General features: G+C 39.0%; 1 protein-coding gene and 1 long non-coding RNA gene across 6 annotated transcripts in view; one reads left to right on the forward strand and one right to left on the reverse strand.

The window, feature by feature from the left end:
* The window catches only part of NKTR (natural killer cell triggering receptor), a 36,087-nt gene that overhangs the window by 2,214 nt on the left and 15,521 nt on the right, over positions 1-18,352 (forward strand). For 2 of the 5 annotated variants that reach the window (XM_083406065.1, XM_083406066.1), the window contains exons 3-8: positions 4,402-4,476; positions 5,044-5,151; positions 6,626-6,670; positions 8,631-8,718; positions 17,537-17,566; positions 18,176-18,321. In XM_083406065.1, the coding sequence (XP_083262191.1) occupies positions 4,402-4,476; positions 5,044-5,151; positions 6,626-6,670; positions 8,631-8,718; positions 17,537-17,566; positions 18,176-18,321 (492 nt within the window). Of the gene's footprint in view, positions 1-4,298; positions 4,477-5,043; positions 5,152-6,625; positions 6,671-6,961; positions 6,990-8,630; positions 8,719-14,642; positions 14,666-17,536; positions 17,567-18,175; positions 18,322-18,352 lie in introns of those variants that run through there. The other 3 variants (XM_083406064.1, XM_083406067.1, XM_083406068.1) reach the window with 3 other exon arrangements.
* Positions 196-8,397, reverse strand: LOC310661181. Its single transcript, XR_014503818.1, has 2 exons — positions 604-8,397; positions 196-433 (listed from the first exon to the last, which is right to left on the reverse strand). It is a non-coding gene; the product is annotated as an uncharacterized lncRNA (long non-coding RNA).

An 18,352-nucleotide genomic window follows, 5' to 3' on the forward strand; every position in this document is an offset into this window, starting at 1 on the left:
GTGTATTGTGAGAGGCAGGAGTTAATTTAGAGAACTGCTGGGGGTAAACTCTAGAACCTCTCAGTGTGATAGCATGAACAAATATTGTAAATTGATGTGTAGGTGACTCCCCACTTACATGGGGGTTAGTGGTTTCAGTGGTGGGTGAGATTGAAAAAAAATAATTTCCTGGATTCCTACTTCTGTTCCACTCACATTATTATTTTACCAAGTGCATAACGCTGAACACGCCCAAGTTGAACACAGTGGGGGATGCCTGTATTTGTAATTTTGAGGATGCATGCTAATCCCTAAAGAGTTTGTGTTTGCTCTCATGGCCAGAAGGGAAAGCAGAATCATGGAAAACATTGACAAGTGATTCTTCACTATATTTATACCCCATTTCTCAGGCAAATGTCACAAAAAGTAAAGTTTAAGGATATGTGGTCATGTTCTCTTCTCAGTGGCGTAGCGTGGGTTGTCAGCACCCGGGGCAAGGCAAGTAATTTGCGCCCCCTAACCCGTGGATTTTAGCACTCGGGCAGAGAGCTGCGAGTGCAAGCGCCCCCCCAGATGTTGCGCCCGGTGTGGCCGGCCCCCCCTGCACCCCCCACGCTACGCCACCGTCTCTTCTGGTCTTTGGCAGTCAAGTTTCTCGGTTGTTCTCTCTTGGTGGGAGGTGACAGGGGAAGCTGTTGATATTCCATCAGGTGGAATATTATTGCTATTTTTTAAAAAGGGACACAACAGGCACTATGATATTCATGGTTTTCTAACCACAGGAATCTCCATCCAGGAACTCTGATTTTAACACTTCTTCACATCTGTCATTTTTCTTATTAATCGGAACTGGGATTTTACTGTTTTTTAATAAATGCTGGGATTGTCATGATTCAGACAAAAACCCAAAATGCTAACTATAAAGCTATCTTTTTCTTCATTTTGTATGTCATCTTACCCTACTTGCCAGTAGTTGTTGTATCAGAGAACTTACCTCAGTGGTTTCCATCCCTAGAACATGCTTACCTGTAAGAACTGGTATGATAAATCACTTGTAAGAGATCATATGCCCCCCTCACAAATAGTTTGATGAAGAAGTGATGAAGAGGAATTTCATTTCAATAGGCTATTAATAGTATAGTGTGTTTTTTTCTTTTTAACTTGATCTTTCTAACACTTGTCCTTTACCTGTCTGCAGATTCTGAATTTGCAATTTCCTTTCATTTTTCAGGCAAAGAAGAAATTAGTGAGGTTCAGTACCACCCCAAATGTGTGGTAATTCTGTACTATTCATTCTCCTTCACACAGAGTGCTATAGGAATGGATGAATGATCTGTTCTTAGTCAATATCTTTTGGACCCTGCTTTTAGTCACATCTGTAAGGCAGTCTTGAGCTGTCCTTGTTGAGCAGCTGAAGTTAGTAGTGTAGCTTAGGGAAATGGTGGTAACCAGTATGTGGGGAAAGTGGGGGTCATTATTTTGTATTGGTGACCCCCAACTATAGACACCTCAGCTTGCTAGACTGCCCAGATTTCACAGTAGTGAAAATGGTATGTGCAGTATAGATTAATGATCTATGCAGATATCTGAAACATTCTTGCTAATCTTTAAAAGACAAGTGAAAATTTACCAGAAATATCAGGTCTTCAGAAACATCTATGCTTCTCTGAATTCTGTTCAGTGTCTTGTTTTATTGTTACTACTTTTAAAGTATTTGGATATTGATTTGATTTTTTTATGCTTCTTTTTGCCTTATGTGGTTGCAGCAGTTTATTTTTTTACTGCTTCATGCACTTTTAATGGATCAAACATTATACATTAGAATAATAAAAGAGCACTTTTTCTGTTTGGTGATAACATTCTCTCAAAAAACATTGGTAAGTTCTTCAGTATGTAGTGATTTAGGGTGGAAAGGGAAGCATCCTGCTCGAGGAGCAAGAAGCATTTGAGGATAAGAAGCAATATTTATTGACGTATACCTGACAGGAAATGTTAAGTAGGGTAGGGGAAGGGACAGATTTCAGATGAAACTGTCCATCTCTCCACTTTGACGTGCCTACAGTAGAAAACAAATGGATTTTACTAGCATGTAAAATGTTCTAATTACCACAGTGCTAAATTAGGTCCTTTAGGAGTAGTCTTAGTGGTGTTAGTACCTCATGCCATCTGCAAGATATAAAAGGCTACTTCTAAATTGTGTTTTCTCAGACTTCATGTGGGTGCCTAGTATAACTTTATTATAGCAGCAGAGGGAAGTGGCAAAGTGCACAGGGATTCATATTTTGGAATTGTTGAAGCAATTAGGTGATCAGGGTTTTCTTAAAGACCCTCATGTGCTTCGTAGTCATTCTACAGATTACTGTTCTGAGTCTGTTCTAAGAGTATGCCACATGAACTGATTAGAACATGTATTAAATCTTTTTACTTTTTTTTAAAAAAAGTAAAGGACACTGTTTCAAATTAAGTTATAAAGAATGGCCTCGCTAAAATCAATAATGTAGTATAGTTGATGTACTACATACTCCTCCACCTACCATCACATTTACTTTCTAAGACTATACGGTCAGTAATTTAAAAGTAGCGGTGTGAATTTTTTTCCAAGTAGTGAGAAAGGCTTTTCTGTATTTGGTGCATAGTACTGAGGATGCGGGTGGCGCTGTGGGTTAAACCACAGAGCCTAGGACTTGCCGATCAGAAGGTCGTGGTTCGAATCCCCACAATGGAGTGAGCTCCCTTTGCTTGGTCCCAGCTCCTGCCAACCTAGCAGTTCAAAAGCACGTCAAAGTGCAAGTAGATAAATAGGTACCGCTCTGGTGGGAAGGTAAACGGCGTTTCCGTGCGCTGCTGTGGTTCGCCAGAAGCGGCTTAGTAACGCTGGCCACATGACCAGGAGGCTGTACGCCGGCTCCCTCGGCCAATAAAGCGAGATGAGCGCCGCAACCCCAGAGTCGGCCGCAACTGGACCTAATGGTCAGGGGCTCTTGACATTTTTACTGAGGAATAAAATATTGCTGAGTGGAAGTTCCTGATCTTTGTTGGTGGAGAAGAATGATATGAGATGGGCAACACCCAGTCAGATGAAAAAAAATGAGGCAAAATACCTTGTCCCTGACATGTGTTTTCTGTATGAATGGATTTTGTATGTCATTTGTTCTTGGTGTGGAGAATATTCAGTCTTGCAGTCTGAAGTGTTGTGACTTAAAAGAAGTTACCTCTGCATCAGGAAGGACTAAGCTTTACTTTTCTCTTCATATGAAGGTCTTTTTTGTGAACAACTTAACTTTTTAATATAAACTTGATAGGTCTATAATTCAGATTTTTTAAAAAACCCTACCTTTACTATACACCTGAGATACTGAGATAGTATGGTATTTTTTCCACTTACTTTCTCCAGTTGAAAATGCCTATGATGTTACTCAAGTCTTGTGGGGGGGTGGCATTTCACTTCCACATAGGTGAATGTTTGAAGCTGTAAGCCTGCCTTCCTGCCCCTTGTGAAAATCCTTTAACCCTCCTCTCCTTGCTGCCAGGAACCTGCACAACTGGGGAGAGATGGAAGGGTAGAATGAGTGTAAGCTAATGGCTGCTGTTGGGGACAGCAACACGGAATCATCCCACTCTTCACAGGTTTATCCAAAGCTCCACTGCAGAGTAGCAGTATGAGAAGTCATAAGTGTCTTTCCCCTTTTAATGCCATTATGCTTACTGGCAGGGAGGGGAGGTTATAGAGGAGCCAACAAAGGCAGGTCCTAGGTCACGAATCCTACTCATTCTTATTGTGCCCTAACTCGCAGGACACACGAAGGCTATAGCAGGCTGTGCTGTTAATAACCTACTGTTATTAGCATTCACTGAAGCACTTATATTTGCATTTTTTCAAGCTTCAGGTAATGCGCAAATGAAAAAGTTGCTTTGCTGATAAGTACTAAAGTACCAAGGGTGCTTCAAGGCAACCTATATATTAGTGAGTTCTAAAGGAAGTGAAGATGACTTTGTAGTAGGTGCTTACCTAGGCTCCTTTTCCCTCCACTGCCTAAGCCTGTTGTGTACTAAAGGATAACAGATAATATCTTGGATCAATATTAGCCCTGTATAAGAATCAGGCTTCCTTGATCACCTGTGGAAAATAAAAATGGTAATCAAGCACATCATTACTCTCTGGTTGTACATTCCACACAGACACACACACACCCCGGCTATTCCTGACAGAGAGATAGAATAGGTGTCCATTCAGTCTTCTGTTTTTGCCAGTACATTTAAACTTTCCAAGTAATTACCTTTTAAATAATTACAATAAACTTGTATTGTGTTTTGTTTATCTCTAGCAAGAATATATGGAAGTACAATCACTGAGGAAATGTGACTATTTTATCCTGGGTATTACAAAATTGCAAAGTAACTATATATTTATTCTTATTACAGTTGGTCGTATCATATTTCAACTTTTTTCTGATGTGTGTCCAAGGACTTGCAAAAACTTTCTCTGCCTATGTACAGGTAATCTTTTCTTCCATAATTGAATAATTTCCATCACTGAATAATTGTTACTATGTTCAGGTAACTTGTGGCTTCTTCATTCCAGTGCCCACAATTGCTGACAGAGGTGCATTTGACAGGAGGCTTCTTTGCATGTTTTGTTACCCCTTTTTACTGTCTACTACTCCTTGCACTGAAAACCAGAGATCGGCCAAATGGGAGTTGTTGTGGTAATGCGAATGTGATATATCTCTTGAGCCCAGGAGATTAAATCCTACTTAAACTCTCCTAATCTTTCTGAAAACAACCCTGGAGGGAAACAACATCTGCCAAGTGATAGAAGAAGAAAATGCTGATGTGATCATTAAAAGCCTCTTTTGCAGTGTTAAAGCTTGAGGGAAGAGTGGAAGAATTGGCAAATCTCTAAATATCTTGGTGTATATAGTAGAATATAGTATATAGTATCTGTAAACCCGGTTATTTTGCAGTGTGTTAATGCTTGGCTCTGTATTTCTGTTCAACTTTAGAACAAGATTCTTACTTTGGGAATTTTTAAGATAGTAGCTGATATATGTTTCCTCTCTGCAGGGGAAAAAGGAATTGGAAAAACAACTGGGAAAAAGCTCTGCTACAAAGGCTCCACATTCCACCGTGTGGTTAAAAACTTCATGATACAAGGAGGAGACTTCAGTGAAGGTAGAGTCTGAGAGAGATTATGATCCCCCCACCTACCCCTACCACACTCATGTAGTGAGGGAATTTGCCTTGTAGTGTTTTTTAGAATTAGGTTGTTTTTTTTATTGGAAGTTTTACTACTGTAGTGTTTGCTGCAATGGGCTCCTTTGGGAGGAAGAGTAGTATACAAATTAAAGAAATAAATAAAATTAATCCATCTTCAAAGCAATATAATAGTAAAATGAGAGGCTAATTGTTAATAATAATAATAATAATAATAATAATAATTTATTTATACCCCGCCCATCTGGCTGGGCTTTCCCAGCCACTCTGGGCGGCTTCCAACAAAATACTAAAATACAGTAGTCCATCAAACATTAAAAGCTTCCCTCAACAGGGCTGTTGCATTTATCTGAAATTTAAAACATTGGCATGTCAGTCATCTATGCCCAGGCATGATAAAATTCCTTCATGGAAGTCACAGGTGTAAGAACTTTATTGCTCCTGAATGTTATCATGTAGCATTCTTCATGCATGAAGAAGTTCAGATTAGAATTTGGGCACAGATGTGTTTTGACTGACAAGACAATTTCTTTAATTTAAAATGTCACCAGAAATATTCATATGGTTGTGCATAATCTGCTGAGTGTAGATTTATTGGATTACATACGTGCAGTAATCATATGTACCATCTCACAGAAAATTCACACAAGTGAGATGTGAAGAAATCTTGTTAGGCAAAGTGACCTTAAGTGGCGCTTAGACATAATATGTTCAGAATTGGAGTGTGAATGTCTACTGCTGCTCTGTTCATTAAACTGCACTTTGGTTGCTGTGGGTTTCTTCACCCCTGCTTCAAAATGCCTACCTTTATCCTGCCCTTTAGGCTTACTTGGAAAGTAAATGTCAAGTCCACCCATGCCAGATGGAAAATATAGGCCCCATTTCAATAATATTTACAAAGGTTCCCCCTTTGTCTCTTCCAGGGGGACTTGTAGTAATTCCCCTCAAAACTGTAGGCTCATGCCAGTTAGCACACATGGCTGCTCTTCTGTTCTGACCTGAATCCACCACTGCTGAGAGTTTGCTTGGTGTCAAATGAATTTAGGGCAGGGGTGGAGAACCTGTGGCCCATCAGTCTCAGTCAGCATGGCAAGTGGTTAGGGGTATAATTGGGCAACATCTGGATGGAGGTTCCCCTGCAACAGCAAGCTGTGAAATACATGGTTCTGAACAAAGTGTTGGGGCAACTTTCCATCCTTGTATGTTAGCTTTGTTTTGGACAGTCAGTTTAGCTGTAAGCTTTCTGTAATTGAGCTTTACCATGAGGTTGAATGATCCACTATGCAATTAAAACATTTAATTAAGCTGGTCCTATTTAATCTTTTGCACATCAAGAGTTCAGAATTATACCTGTACACAGACCTATCACTATACTAACCATGTGAATATTTCCAATTTGACATGGTTTAATGCATACTTTTTAAATAACTAGGTAATGGAAAAGGAGGTGAATCTGTTTATGGAGGATATTTTAAAGGTAAGGTCTAATAATTCTTGATCTCTTGCTTCAGTTTTGAGAGTTTTTATTCATGATGCATTTAATGAGAAGGTCTACTTAGATCACCTTTGCATGAAAGTAACATTGCATGGATACTATCTATGTGCATGACTTGTAAATGAATATATTGTAATGTTAGCATTAACTGTCAAAACTTATTGCGGCTAATGTAGTGGTTAAACATGACTTCAGCATGGAGGCTAGGCAACTTGATTCATGACAACTCCTATCTTCCTGCCTAAAACTGTCAACATATTCTTTTGTTTATAGAGAATGTGGTCTTTTGCAAAATGAAAAGGTAAGAGACAAATGCTCAACACAAATTCAAACTGTTCCCCTGCCCCCTTCCTAATAAACATTTGGACCACTGATAATGAATTTGTGGCTGGGTAACTATAGTTTGGAGAAAAACCTAAATATAGTTTGAGAGACTCTAAGGTGGTCTTCTCCTTGGCAAAAGAAATAATTGGGATTCGAAATACTTGTCTTGAAACATTTCCCCTTCCCCTATCCCCCACCCTGTCAAGGTTTGTATGTATATTGAATTCTCAAAATATTTTTCAGCATGTAGCTGTTTTTCATAGGAGCAATACATTTATGTTTGTTCTTTACTAAACCTGTGAATGAACTGTTTCCAAGAGCTTCCTATTATTAGTCATTGATTCTTAAACAGAAACTGGATGGTTCTGGTTGTAATATTGGTTGCAAACTTGTGTTGAAAGTGGTTGGTTGGAATATGCACCAAATCAAAACATGCTTACCAAAGCTATACTCTAAGGATGCTTAAATATAATTAGGTGGCAACAGATACTGGTCTTTAATAGTAGTGCATCGACAAATCCTTATTCTAAAGGTTTTTGGTTCTTTTTCTCTAAGATTTTATGATGGGTAAGTACAAATATTATGGTACTGTGTATTTGCAGCTTTGCTGTTTAACAGTTCAGCCATAATTATACTTTTGTGTGCATATGAAAGGGATTATCTGGCTAAAATTAGTTTTGCTCGGCTCCTCTATACCCTTCATCAGATTAACGTTTTACTCCTAACGACGTACTCAGACCAAAGCTTGAAAGGAGGGCACAGGGCTTTCTCTTCTGTTTTGTGGAAATTATTTTCATATGCTTTTGCAGTTGGTGGAAAAACTGTACTGAAGTGGGTTTTGAGAGATAATATGTTTTGGGTGTTGTTTTCTCTGTAGATAGTCAGTATTGCACTCAAGGCAGGTTTTATAAAGAAAAGTATTCAACCCTCACTGTAATTATGCAGTTCAGCCTTTTAATATGCTGGTCATTAATGGTCTGTGAATTACTACCACCCAGCACTATTCTTACTCTGTTGCTAATATATTGCTAATTTATTAGTACTCCGGGTGGGTATCATCATTATTTTAAGTCCTGGAATGGAAGAGGGCTATACTTAAGAGTCAGCCAAATATGTTGTCTTATTTCACAAAGGAAAGGGGGCATTAGCTGACCATTGAATTTCTTAAATTGTGGAAAGCCACCCTATGGGTATTTCCCAACCCCCTTCTCCATAGTCAGTAGAGTTGGACTGAACAATCCAGGTATAGTTTGGTGATAGTGGGCATAGTTTGCATGTCCAAGATATCAGTATTTGCAAGAGATCTGTTTCCTGTTAGAGCAAACAGACCTAGACTGAATGGACCAATGTGCAGGCTAACAGTCGAAGGCAGCTTGATAAAATCTATTTGTTTGTTTTTTTTAATTGTAAAGCTGTTATGACTAACAACAAAACTCCTAAGTATTATTTAACGGATTTGTTGACTGTACAACCTATATCTGCTCTTACTATGTAGTTTTCGAATTTCCCTGGTGAACAGCTGGAGAATTCCTCCTTGTTAAGCTGCTGATCTTTTTTGAAGTACTTCATTCAGCCCAGAGAAGCTAACTAGCCTGTCTTTTCTTCTTTCTTGAAACAGATGAAAACTTTATTCTGAAACATGATAGAGCATTCCTTTTGTCGATGGCAAACAGAGGGAAACATACCAATGGTTCCCAGTTTTTCATGTAAGTAGATGTAATGTGAGAGCTGAGTTTTCTTAAATGAAGAAGCGCTGTTCATGAGAAAGATGGTATTGCTAAAACCAACCATCCAAAGTATTTGTTGCAGAAAAAAGCAAAAGGCAGTCAAAAACTCATTCATCTCACGAATTACAGAAAACAATTCTGTTTTAGATATATTTTTTTCTAGAATAATTTAATTTGTTTGGCACTTTTGTAGCATAAAAATAGTATTTTTTGGAAATAATTCAAGTAAATTATCTTTTAAATCCCACTTCTGTGACAAATTTTGTCCCAGTTCAGCTCAGAACTGTTAAAAAGCCCGTATCAGAAGTATCCCTCCATTCTCTCACTTGCCAAAGGTCTAAAGGGGGAGTCTGTACATGTGCAGCTAGATACACAGAGGCTCTTTTTGAGACCTTTGTTTGACACCCATAGAGGGGAGCTGATTCTATATAATCAGGAGCACAGCAAGCAGGAATGTTCATACTGGGCATGGGACCAGAGGGTCCTGCTCCCGTCCATGGATTCCCTGAATGCATAGGGAGAAACATCCAAAGCAGACTACTCAATACAATATACATGTATACTAGCTGACTGATCATCTTGATGACAGTTTTTACAATCATTTTATTGCATTCTGAAGATAGCAATAAAAGGGAGGAGAAGACAAAACAAAGCATCTTATTGACCAGAGTTAATTGCAAAACGTAAAATAAATTTTCGAAGAGAATTTTTCTTTTGACAGTACTTTAGGTTTGTCATAAAAGATTTCAATATCATAACATAGTACAGACATCCCAAATGGGTTATCCTGCACATCTTAAATCGCTTTAAGTTTGGACAAATAAACTGAACAGCAAAGTAATGTACTTCACAAGCTTTCATCAACAAAACTTCATCCCTGATTCATAAAAATATTGTGAGTGCCGCACAGCTCTTAAGCTGAAGTGACTTCCCAGTCATTCTGTTTTCAATGTGCCCCTTTCGGTTTAAAATATCTTCCATTATTTTATATTAACATTTTTAAAAACGCAAGTTTTATTCACTGTAGACTTGTGTTTAGGAGGATCTGGGTTTTTTGTTTTGTTTTCAAGCTGGTGTGTTTTCAGAAGTGCTTTAGAAGAATTGCAATCCAGGTTGCGCTATTCAAAACTTTATAAACTTTGCCATCTTTCTTGTTGGGTAAGAATGAATGGCGCTTCACAGCTGAGTTAAAGGAGTATCTTGTCCAGGACTAGACCTCTTGTTTCAAGATATCTCTGCCTTCATGAAGTTCAGATAAGAGGCATACTTAGGTTGTTTCCTTTTTTAAAAAAAGTCTGAAAAATGGAAATTGAATATAACCAGAAGAAGAATTGGAAATGGATTTGCTTCATACTTCATTGGGCAAAGAGATGTAGGTTTGTTGTGAATTCTGTTTATCTAGTTTGGCAGAAAGATGGCTTCTCTTGAAACTTAACACTTGGATTAGTCGTATATTTAGTCATGAGCACAAGCAGTTTGTTCACTATCCTTGCTACCTTCTCTCTTGCTCACACTTTTTCCATTTTTAAGCTTATCTGAACTAGAGAAATAACAACTGATAGTACATTGATCAAGAAGCTACCAATGGGCTCTAAAGTTTCTTTCATATTACCTGCAGGATTGTTTGATTAATAGGCAAACTATTAGGAGTTGGATCTTATAGACCAGCTTTTAATAACAGCCAACACCAGAGTTTAAATGGTCTTAATTCTGTAAAATGCTGTTAATAAATAGGTTTATATTTTACTTTAATCCATGAGTTCAGGGAAAATTTAATTTTATGTAGGCACGCTTCCCATGGATATAGAAACTGATCCCAGTAGCTGTCATATTTCTAGGACTGTAATCATTTGCCATCTTTTCTGGGGGCTCCTTACACATTATTGATATTTGAACTGGAAAGGGTTGAGTAGCTTAGGCTCTATGGGCTTAAAAAAGATGGATGCATCTCTGGCACAAGGAGAGCAGAGCGACCTCTGTGCAGCTATTGAAAGCTGTTAACTTCAAAATCAGGAGTTGAGTGCTCTGGTGTTGAACACATTGCATCCACATTGAAAGAGCAAGTAGTTGGTGCAGATGAGGTACAGAGGAGACTTCCCCAAAAGCCTGCTGCATCAAGGTCATCAGCAGTGTTGCTCTGAGCAGAGAGGCAGCATGGAGCTACAACAGCTCCTGTACATCTTGAGTTCCATGTACACAGAATTGCAGCTGAAGCGCCTAGCGTTCATGGATGCAAATGATTATAATTTAGAGGTGATGCGGGTGGCGCTGTGGGCTAAACCACAGAGCCTAGGGCTTGCCGATCAGAAGGTCGGCAGTTCGAATCCCCATGATGGGGTGAGCTCCCGTTGTTCAGTCCCAGCTCCTGCCCAGCTAGCAATTCGAAAGCAAGTCAAAGTGCAAGTAGAATAATAGGTACCGCTCCGGCGGGAAGGGAAACGGTGTTTCTGTGTGCTGCTCTGGTTCGCCAGAAGCGGCTTAGTCATGCTGGCCACATGACCTGGAAGCTGTCTGCGGACAAACGCTGGCTCCCTTGGCCTATAGAGCGAGATGACCGCCAACTCCAGAGTCGTCAGCGATTGGACCTAACGGTCAGGGGTACCTTTACCTTTTAAGCGCAGTGTGCTAACATTATTTTTAGGTGCTTCCCTCTAAGTAGGTACCTCCAGTGAACTCCCCAAACAGTAATTTTTTGCATATGTATATGTGTGTGTGCACGCACACTCCAGAAATCTCTCTCTCTTGAATTCTGTTTAAAAAACAAACAAACAACAACACACTTTTTGGAAATCTAGGAAACTTCTAGGAAACACTGTGAAATATCTTCATGTGTTCACACCTCTCCTCCGTGCCCATAGAATTAACACCCCTGCTTTGCAGCCTGAAAGGACTATGTAGGTGGATGCAAGCTGACTTTCAGCACACACACTAGATTGTAGGGGTGTGCATTGACTTTGTAGTTATTGAATTATGAGATGAATAGGGATGATTCAGGTAAGGTTTTCAAACACCTGAGTTATATTAAGGCCCTAACAAGATGTCTCAAGTTGGATCAGACAGAGATCCCTAATTCTTGAGTTGCTGTGTAAACTTTGAGTGGCGTCTCTCTCTCTCTCTCTTTCTGTGTGTGTGTGTGTGTGTGTGTGTGTGTGTGAGAGAGAGAGAGAGAGAGAGAGAGAGAGAGAGAAACCGAAACCGAAACCAAGCTGAATAGGTTAACACTGAAGTCAAGAGAAGAATTGGACAGGTTGGAGGATATTGTTAACTGACAAGTCTAGTTCTTAAAAACTGAAATATTTTCGTAGGGCATTTCATTCACAATGATTTGAGGGAGGACCCACACACCTGTCTGCCTCTGCTCTTGCTCTGTGCAAATCAATGGAGAGAAACCACCTCCCCACATGGGTGAAGACTTGGCAGAGCAGGGGCAGAAGCCCCTCTAGCCAATGGCCCTTGGGGTAACAGACCTCCAGAACAGATCAGGCCCCTTCCCAAAGCCATGGATAAAAAGTTGACTCTTGTGACCAGTGCACAGCCCTACTAAGTGATCACAGTCTTAGGCTATTAACAAAACTACTTTTTATACCAGGAGCCCCACAGATTTTGTGGCTTTGGTTTTTTAAATACAGTAAAGATATATTTTATGAGAATTAAAGGAGCTTGTGAAGTCCTGCATACAAAAGGGGGATTTTACAGTGCTTTGTGGAAACATCCCTCAAAAATCTCTTGCTGAAGATCAGGAACACAGAATGAAGGACTGTAGTTGGAACAAAAAATCAGCAAGCTGCCCCTGTGAATGGAAGGTTTGCTGTTTACACTATGAGCTGTTAAGATCCTGGCCCAATATTTTGTAAATATTTTCACAAGTTACTAGTCTCATAAGGATGTGTTTAAGTGTTGTATACTGAGCTGCAATGTTTCCAATCAGGCCAGGAAGTACAGCTTTAAAGCCATATTGTCCAGGTTCCACAGCACCTTGCAGTTCTGGAATTGAGTCGAGTTCCAAAAGAAGTTCTGTCATATGCCCTAGAGGAAGATCTGCTGTTAAAAGGGAGATGGTGGAGGGTGTTAGAATATTCAGCTGAGTGCACACAAGCTCGAGGGATACCTAAAATAGATTATAGCATGAGTATGTGAATGCACATTTTTCCTTACCGCTTGTGCATGCACACACACAAAAATAAGTAAATATTTGGCCTTTAAACACTGTTTTAAGAATTCAATGTTTGTTCAAACATGCAACTGGCATGCAGTTAAATCTGCTGAAGCTTAGTTTATGAACAGCTGCAAGTATTTGGAATAGTTCTACAGCTTTTTCTAAAACATAGCTGGAGGGTGGGGAGGTAAAATTTTTAGATGCTAGAGCTATGGTAAACAGGGATTGTGTTTTGGGATTGGAGGCTAGGGGGTGTTCAACCTTGTGACTTTTTTACTTTGTGCTTTCATTTGTGGACGGTGGCATTCTACTAAGAAATCTAAAGCAATGGATTTTACGGCTGGCGTACCTGGTCTTGCTTGTGATGAAAGTTTCTGTGTATGTACAGTAGTGCTTTTCTTGGAGCAGTTAATTTCACGGTACAAGGTCTTTTAGTGTAGCTCTCCTACAATATTTTTCACACCATTAAGAAATGATTGATTCCTACCATCTTAAACTGTTTCTTAACATCTAAACACTTCTGTTCAGCTCAACTTAAATATGAATAACACAGCTGAATTGCTGTAATGAGTAAATTCAAATAAAACTGACCCAGTGTGTTTGGTGTGACACATGGGCTGATACACACATCACAATAAACCATGGTTTGTGGCTTAATGCCTTTCTGTGAATGAGCAGTCTGCTAGTACATAATTCTGAATCACTCCTGTTTCATTTTGCTCTGGCTCGACTGGAGACCAGAAGAACAAAACACAAGCCTTGGCTTAGCGTTATGTGCAGACCAGCTCTCATTCTCCCCACCCCCAAGAATCAGTGAGTGCTGGTTCACAACACTGCTTATTCACAGGAAGTCCTTAACAAGGACTTCCAGGCCTGTACGTTTTAGTGAATTGTATTTCAGGTAAACCGCTTAGGCGTTTTTACAATTAAGCGGTATATAAATTATTTTAAATAAATATAAGTGATAAAGGATCTCTTCATAAATGCTTGCTGGTAATCTTTGATGTACTGAAAGAATAACAGTCACACCTCCAGTACAAAATGTTAAGTTTGGGGAAAGCTGTCTCTTTTCATATGATTGGCTTTTTTGTATGTTAAAGCGTATAATGTTTTCTGTACTGCTAGAGTTTCTTTCTGTCAGGTGAAAAAGACTTTAAAATGAATGTCCATAGTTACTCAAGAAAGTATGGACTTTTGTGTTTTTAACATTCTTCATTAGCTTATCTTCCTTTCAGTGGTCTCTTTCTTATAACAGGGGTATAGGGTTGCAGCTAACTTAAATTTAGTAGACCTAAGGTAGTCATGTATATTAATTTCAGTGGGTCTACTTGGAGTCTGACTTGCATTGGATACAACCCATAATATCCTGTACAATACAAATTCATCCTCAGATGCCAAAATCACACTGAATTCTACACATGTGCAGTTGCATACGCTTGAAAATTTTCAGTAAAAAGTTCTTTTCTAGGCAAAGGTTTAATAGAGTGCATTGTTTGTAGTGACACTTCAGTACAGAAGCAGGACATATCTTTACTGGTATAACTCTCAACTTACTTTAACCTTCTAAATATGAACATGAAGAAAATTTAGAGCCCTTCTTTTTAAAGTGTTCTTGGTTTTGCATACACTTTGAAAACTGCATTCACTTGAAAAATATTTTAAATTTGTATTAAACATAGACTCAATTTTGTCTGGAATTGTACTACAATTTATTTCTTGCCATTTTTGTGTAAAATTTACAGAAACAGTGTTACATCGTGCGCTCCAAAGGTAATGTCTCATTCCTCTAAGGCTGTGTTCTTTCTCTTCTCTTTTTTCTGTCTTTCTTGTCCTTTTCTGATCATATGTGCATTAAATCTTGTGGTATTGAAGTTCTTCTTGGGGGGAAGTACCTGTTTTGAGCAGAGCAGTTTGTTCTATATGACAACACTATTTTAACTCCCAAATAAGTATTCATTCTCTCGGCTTGGGGGGAAAAACCCCAAGGTGTTATTTTGTGATAGAATATCAAAATATATTAATTACTTGTCGAAAGCTAGTTGCTTTGCTTTTGGGGGGAAGAGGAGCAAGCAACATTCTCTATGCAGTGCCTTTCACTAGGATGAAATTATGCTTACACCTTTGAAAATGTGTGGAATGGGTAGACCACCAGCTTGTGTTCTTAAACTGCAATTCTATACTGGACTTCCAGAGGAAGGAAGGAACATTGGTTAAAACATTGTATTTACAGGCACCTGCCATCTTATTTAACAACATGCAAATACAAAGTTTAAAGTTTTTCAAGAGTATTTAAAGCACGGGGAGGGGGATAAATAAACAAATAAAAATTATTCTAATTGTTGGTCCAGGACACTTTTGTCTTCCTCAATACCTTCATGAAAATGTTAATAATGTCTGTGTAGTGAAAATATTATAAAATCCCCTAAACATTTAGATAAGAAATATTATTTTATGGTGAAATATTCAAACCCTTAATAGTTAATTATCAGACTTCCATTTGGAAGCTGGTGGTGTTTGGACTGTAGTTTCTGGTAACTATTTTATGAATTGTAATCAAACTTGTCTTAAACTTCTGTTTTAATTCATAGAATGTGGGTTGTTTCACAGTGTGCATTATTCATCCTTGCAGCAGCTCTTCTAGATTGGTTCCATTTTATTGATAAGGGAACCGAGACTGAGTGACTTGCCAGTAGCTACCCAATGCATCCATTGATGCAGTAAAACTTGAACTTGTAATTCAAGTTCCTGTATATCACATACTGCACCACTTGAGCTCTGTAAAGAATCAGATTATCAAAATGATCATCCCTTTTACTGAAGGGCGGTTCATACATAATACTGGTGGGATGTTGGCTGTGCATTGCCAACATAGTTGGAACAACAGTAATCATAACAGGATGCCCAAAGCCAAGTACCAGCAAGGTAATACTTGGTAGCACATTGTGCTCCTTCAATAGTTTTTCAATGTTCTTTGGTGTCAGGAACACTTAACCACCTCCTTAATATTCACTGTTCTGGATAGTTCTCTGAAAGGTAAACGTTTGCCTCAGGTGTGATGCTCAGGGGTAGCCAGACGTCTTTCAGGACGTATAGCAAATCACAGGTTGCCCACGTTTAGGTTTGTGCGGTGCAAAACTTTCTGTCCTTCCTTCCACATTTCTGCTCACCATGTTGTATACCACTGCTGTCTGGCAACAGAGGGCCCCAGTATTGCTGTATAGCAGTCTTGCCCCACCTCCCACAGTGCAGGGCCAGGCCAGTAAGTCTGCCACCCTTTCTTACTCCAGAACAAATGGGAAGAGTCCTTGGCTGCTGCTTGGTGACAGTGCCTTGAGCACCCTGGTCAAGCAGAGACCAGATGGGCAAGCTCTGAACCTCTCTTTCCTGTAGGGAGGCAGGGGGCTCCTTTGGCGGCTGCTCAGGCAAGGCACTCAAACAAGCATTGCTTTTTGACTTTCTTACCAAAGCCAGCCAAGAACAGTGGACCCTGATAATGAACCTGCTGGTTTATAGGAAACTTTTAACATGAATATTTTATTATCTTGATGAGAGGAACATAAGTTAAGAGGATTTAGGAGGAGGACTCTTAATCAAAATAATGAACTCAGTGGTAGTTCTTGCTTTTTGTGACAAAAATTATCTGCGTGGTATGCAAAAGGGGTGTGTGCTATACCTGGGTTATAACTTTCCCCTGAAATCTGTTGTATCATCCTCTTCTTGAGCCGTTGACAGATGGGAACTGTTGGAATGTATGACTTGAAAGGGTTTAGTGGTGACCGGTACGGTGTTTAGAGGAATGAAATTTCAAATATAGCATTTACCTCCTGATTATTTTTTTAATCTCCTTAAAATACAAGCCATTGTAGGAGTAGACAGAAACAGGACTTGGAGTTCAATAAATTAAGAGTCTCAGCTAAGGCTGCAGTCTTATGCAAATTTACCTGGATGGAAGCCCCATTAAATCAGTGGGACTTAGTTGTGATTAGATATCAACAAGATTTCAGTGCTAGCCTTTGGTGTTACTTGACTGTCTATAAATTTTACCGATACTTTTCTAGAACAGTGGCTGTAGACCAGTCTCTAGTGAAAAGATTTGAAGCTGATTTGCAGACCCAGAAGAATAGCGAGAAATCAATTTGTTTTGCAAAAACTGATTTTATCCCCTTTTTTGTCTAATAATTAAAGTTTTGTGTAGCATACGGTGTTGATACAAGCACCTAAATTACTATTGCCGCATTTTAGTGTTATTGGTAAGAACCAGATGGCAATGCTGTGCAGTAGAGCAGTATGAATCTTGTTGCAATAGATGAAATTTGTGCACATATACAATTATTTGCCCAATATCAGCCACAGTGAAACTGAGTTATTAATGTATGTGCTCTTTCTGCATGCATATCGCCTGAACTGGAGGAATAACTGAAGTGTGGCTTTATGCTGTAGTAATAGTAATTATTGAAATATATTCCATTTCCTGAATTTCATATGAATCTTAAGCTTTGTATGCAAAAATTATTAACTTGGCCCTGGTTTTTTCCTTCCTTTTTTGTTTTATGTGCCACTCTGCCTTTTTACCTCCTCATCTGAACAACTGATTTTTTCCACACACCCAAAAAAAAATCATCTTATGTTGATGTTAAGCAGAACTACAAAGCCTGCTCCTCATCTTGATGGGTAAGATACAGATATTTGTATTCTTGCACTTTAAGGCCATTTGGGCCAAATCAACTGGATATTTCTCTTGAATATGCACTTTTAAACCAGGAAGGCTCAAATCTCTGCTCAGTCCCAAAGTTCAGTGGATTCTGTAAATTATACATGGTGGTTCTACTCTTCCACCCCACTTTTTATCCTTGTATCATATAAGATCATTTAGAGTTGTTATTCTAAAATTAAAAGGGCAATAATGCCTCTCCTATTCTCTTTACGATATGCACATGAGATACATGTTGGTTGCTGTAGGAAGGACAGTCTGAACACACAAAGAAAATGAACAGGATGAACTGCTTTTTAAAAAGCCCAATTTACTTCACCTTAAAAACAACCTATGTGTGTAATTAAAAGTGTGTAATGTGTGACCCCATATGTGTCTGACATAAAACATGTAACAGGGCATAGCATATTGGCTCTGCATTTTGCCAATAATTTTAAAGCTTTCTTCACACAACCTCTTTTTAAATGAATTTTCTGTGTTAAGGATGACATTTGTTGCATGAAGTCACTCCAAGCAGTTGCTGCTGGCATATAAACCATTGCACTTTTTTGCATCTTCTGTTTCTGCAGTGTACATGTTGTCTTTGGATTGGTTATTTCTGGCTTTGAAGTAATAGAGCAAATAGAAAATCTGAAAACTGATATTGCCAGTAGGCCATATGCAGATGTGCGAGTTATTGACTGTGGGTTGCTGGTTACAAAATCGGCAAAGGATGGTAAGCCATTGCATACTTCCTCGAAATCGAT

The sequence above is a fragment of the Podarcis tiliguerta genome, assembly GCF_965153285.1.
Source record: "Podarcis tiliguerta genome assembly, chromosome: 12".
Lineage (NCBI taxonomy): Eukaryota > Metazoa > Chordata > Lepidosauria > Squamata > Lacertidae > Podarcis > Podarcis tiliguerta.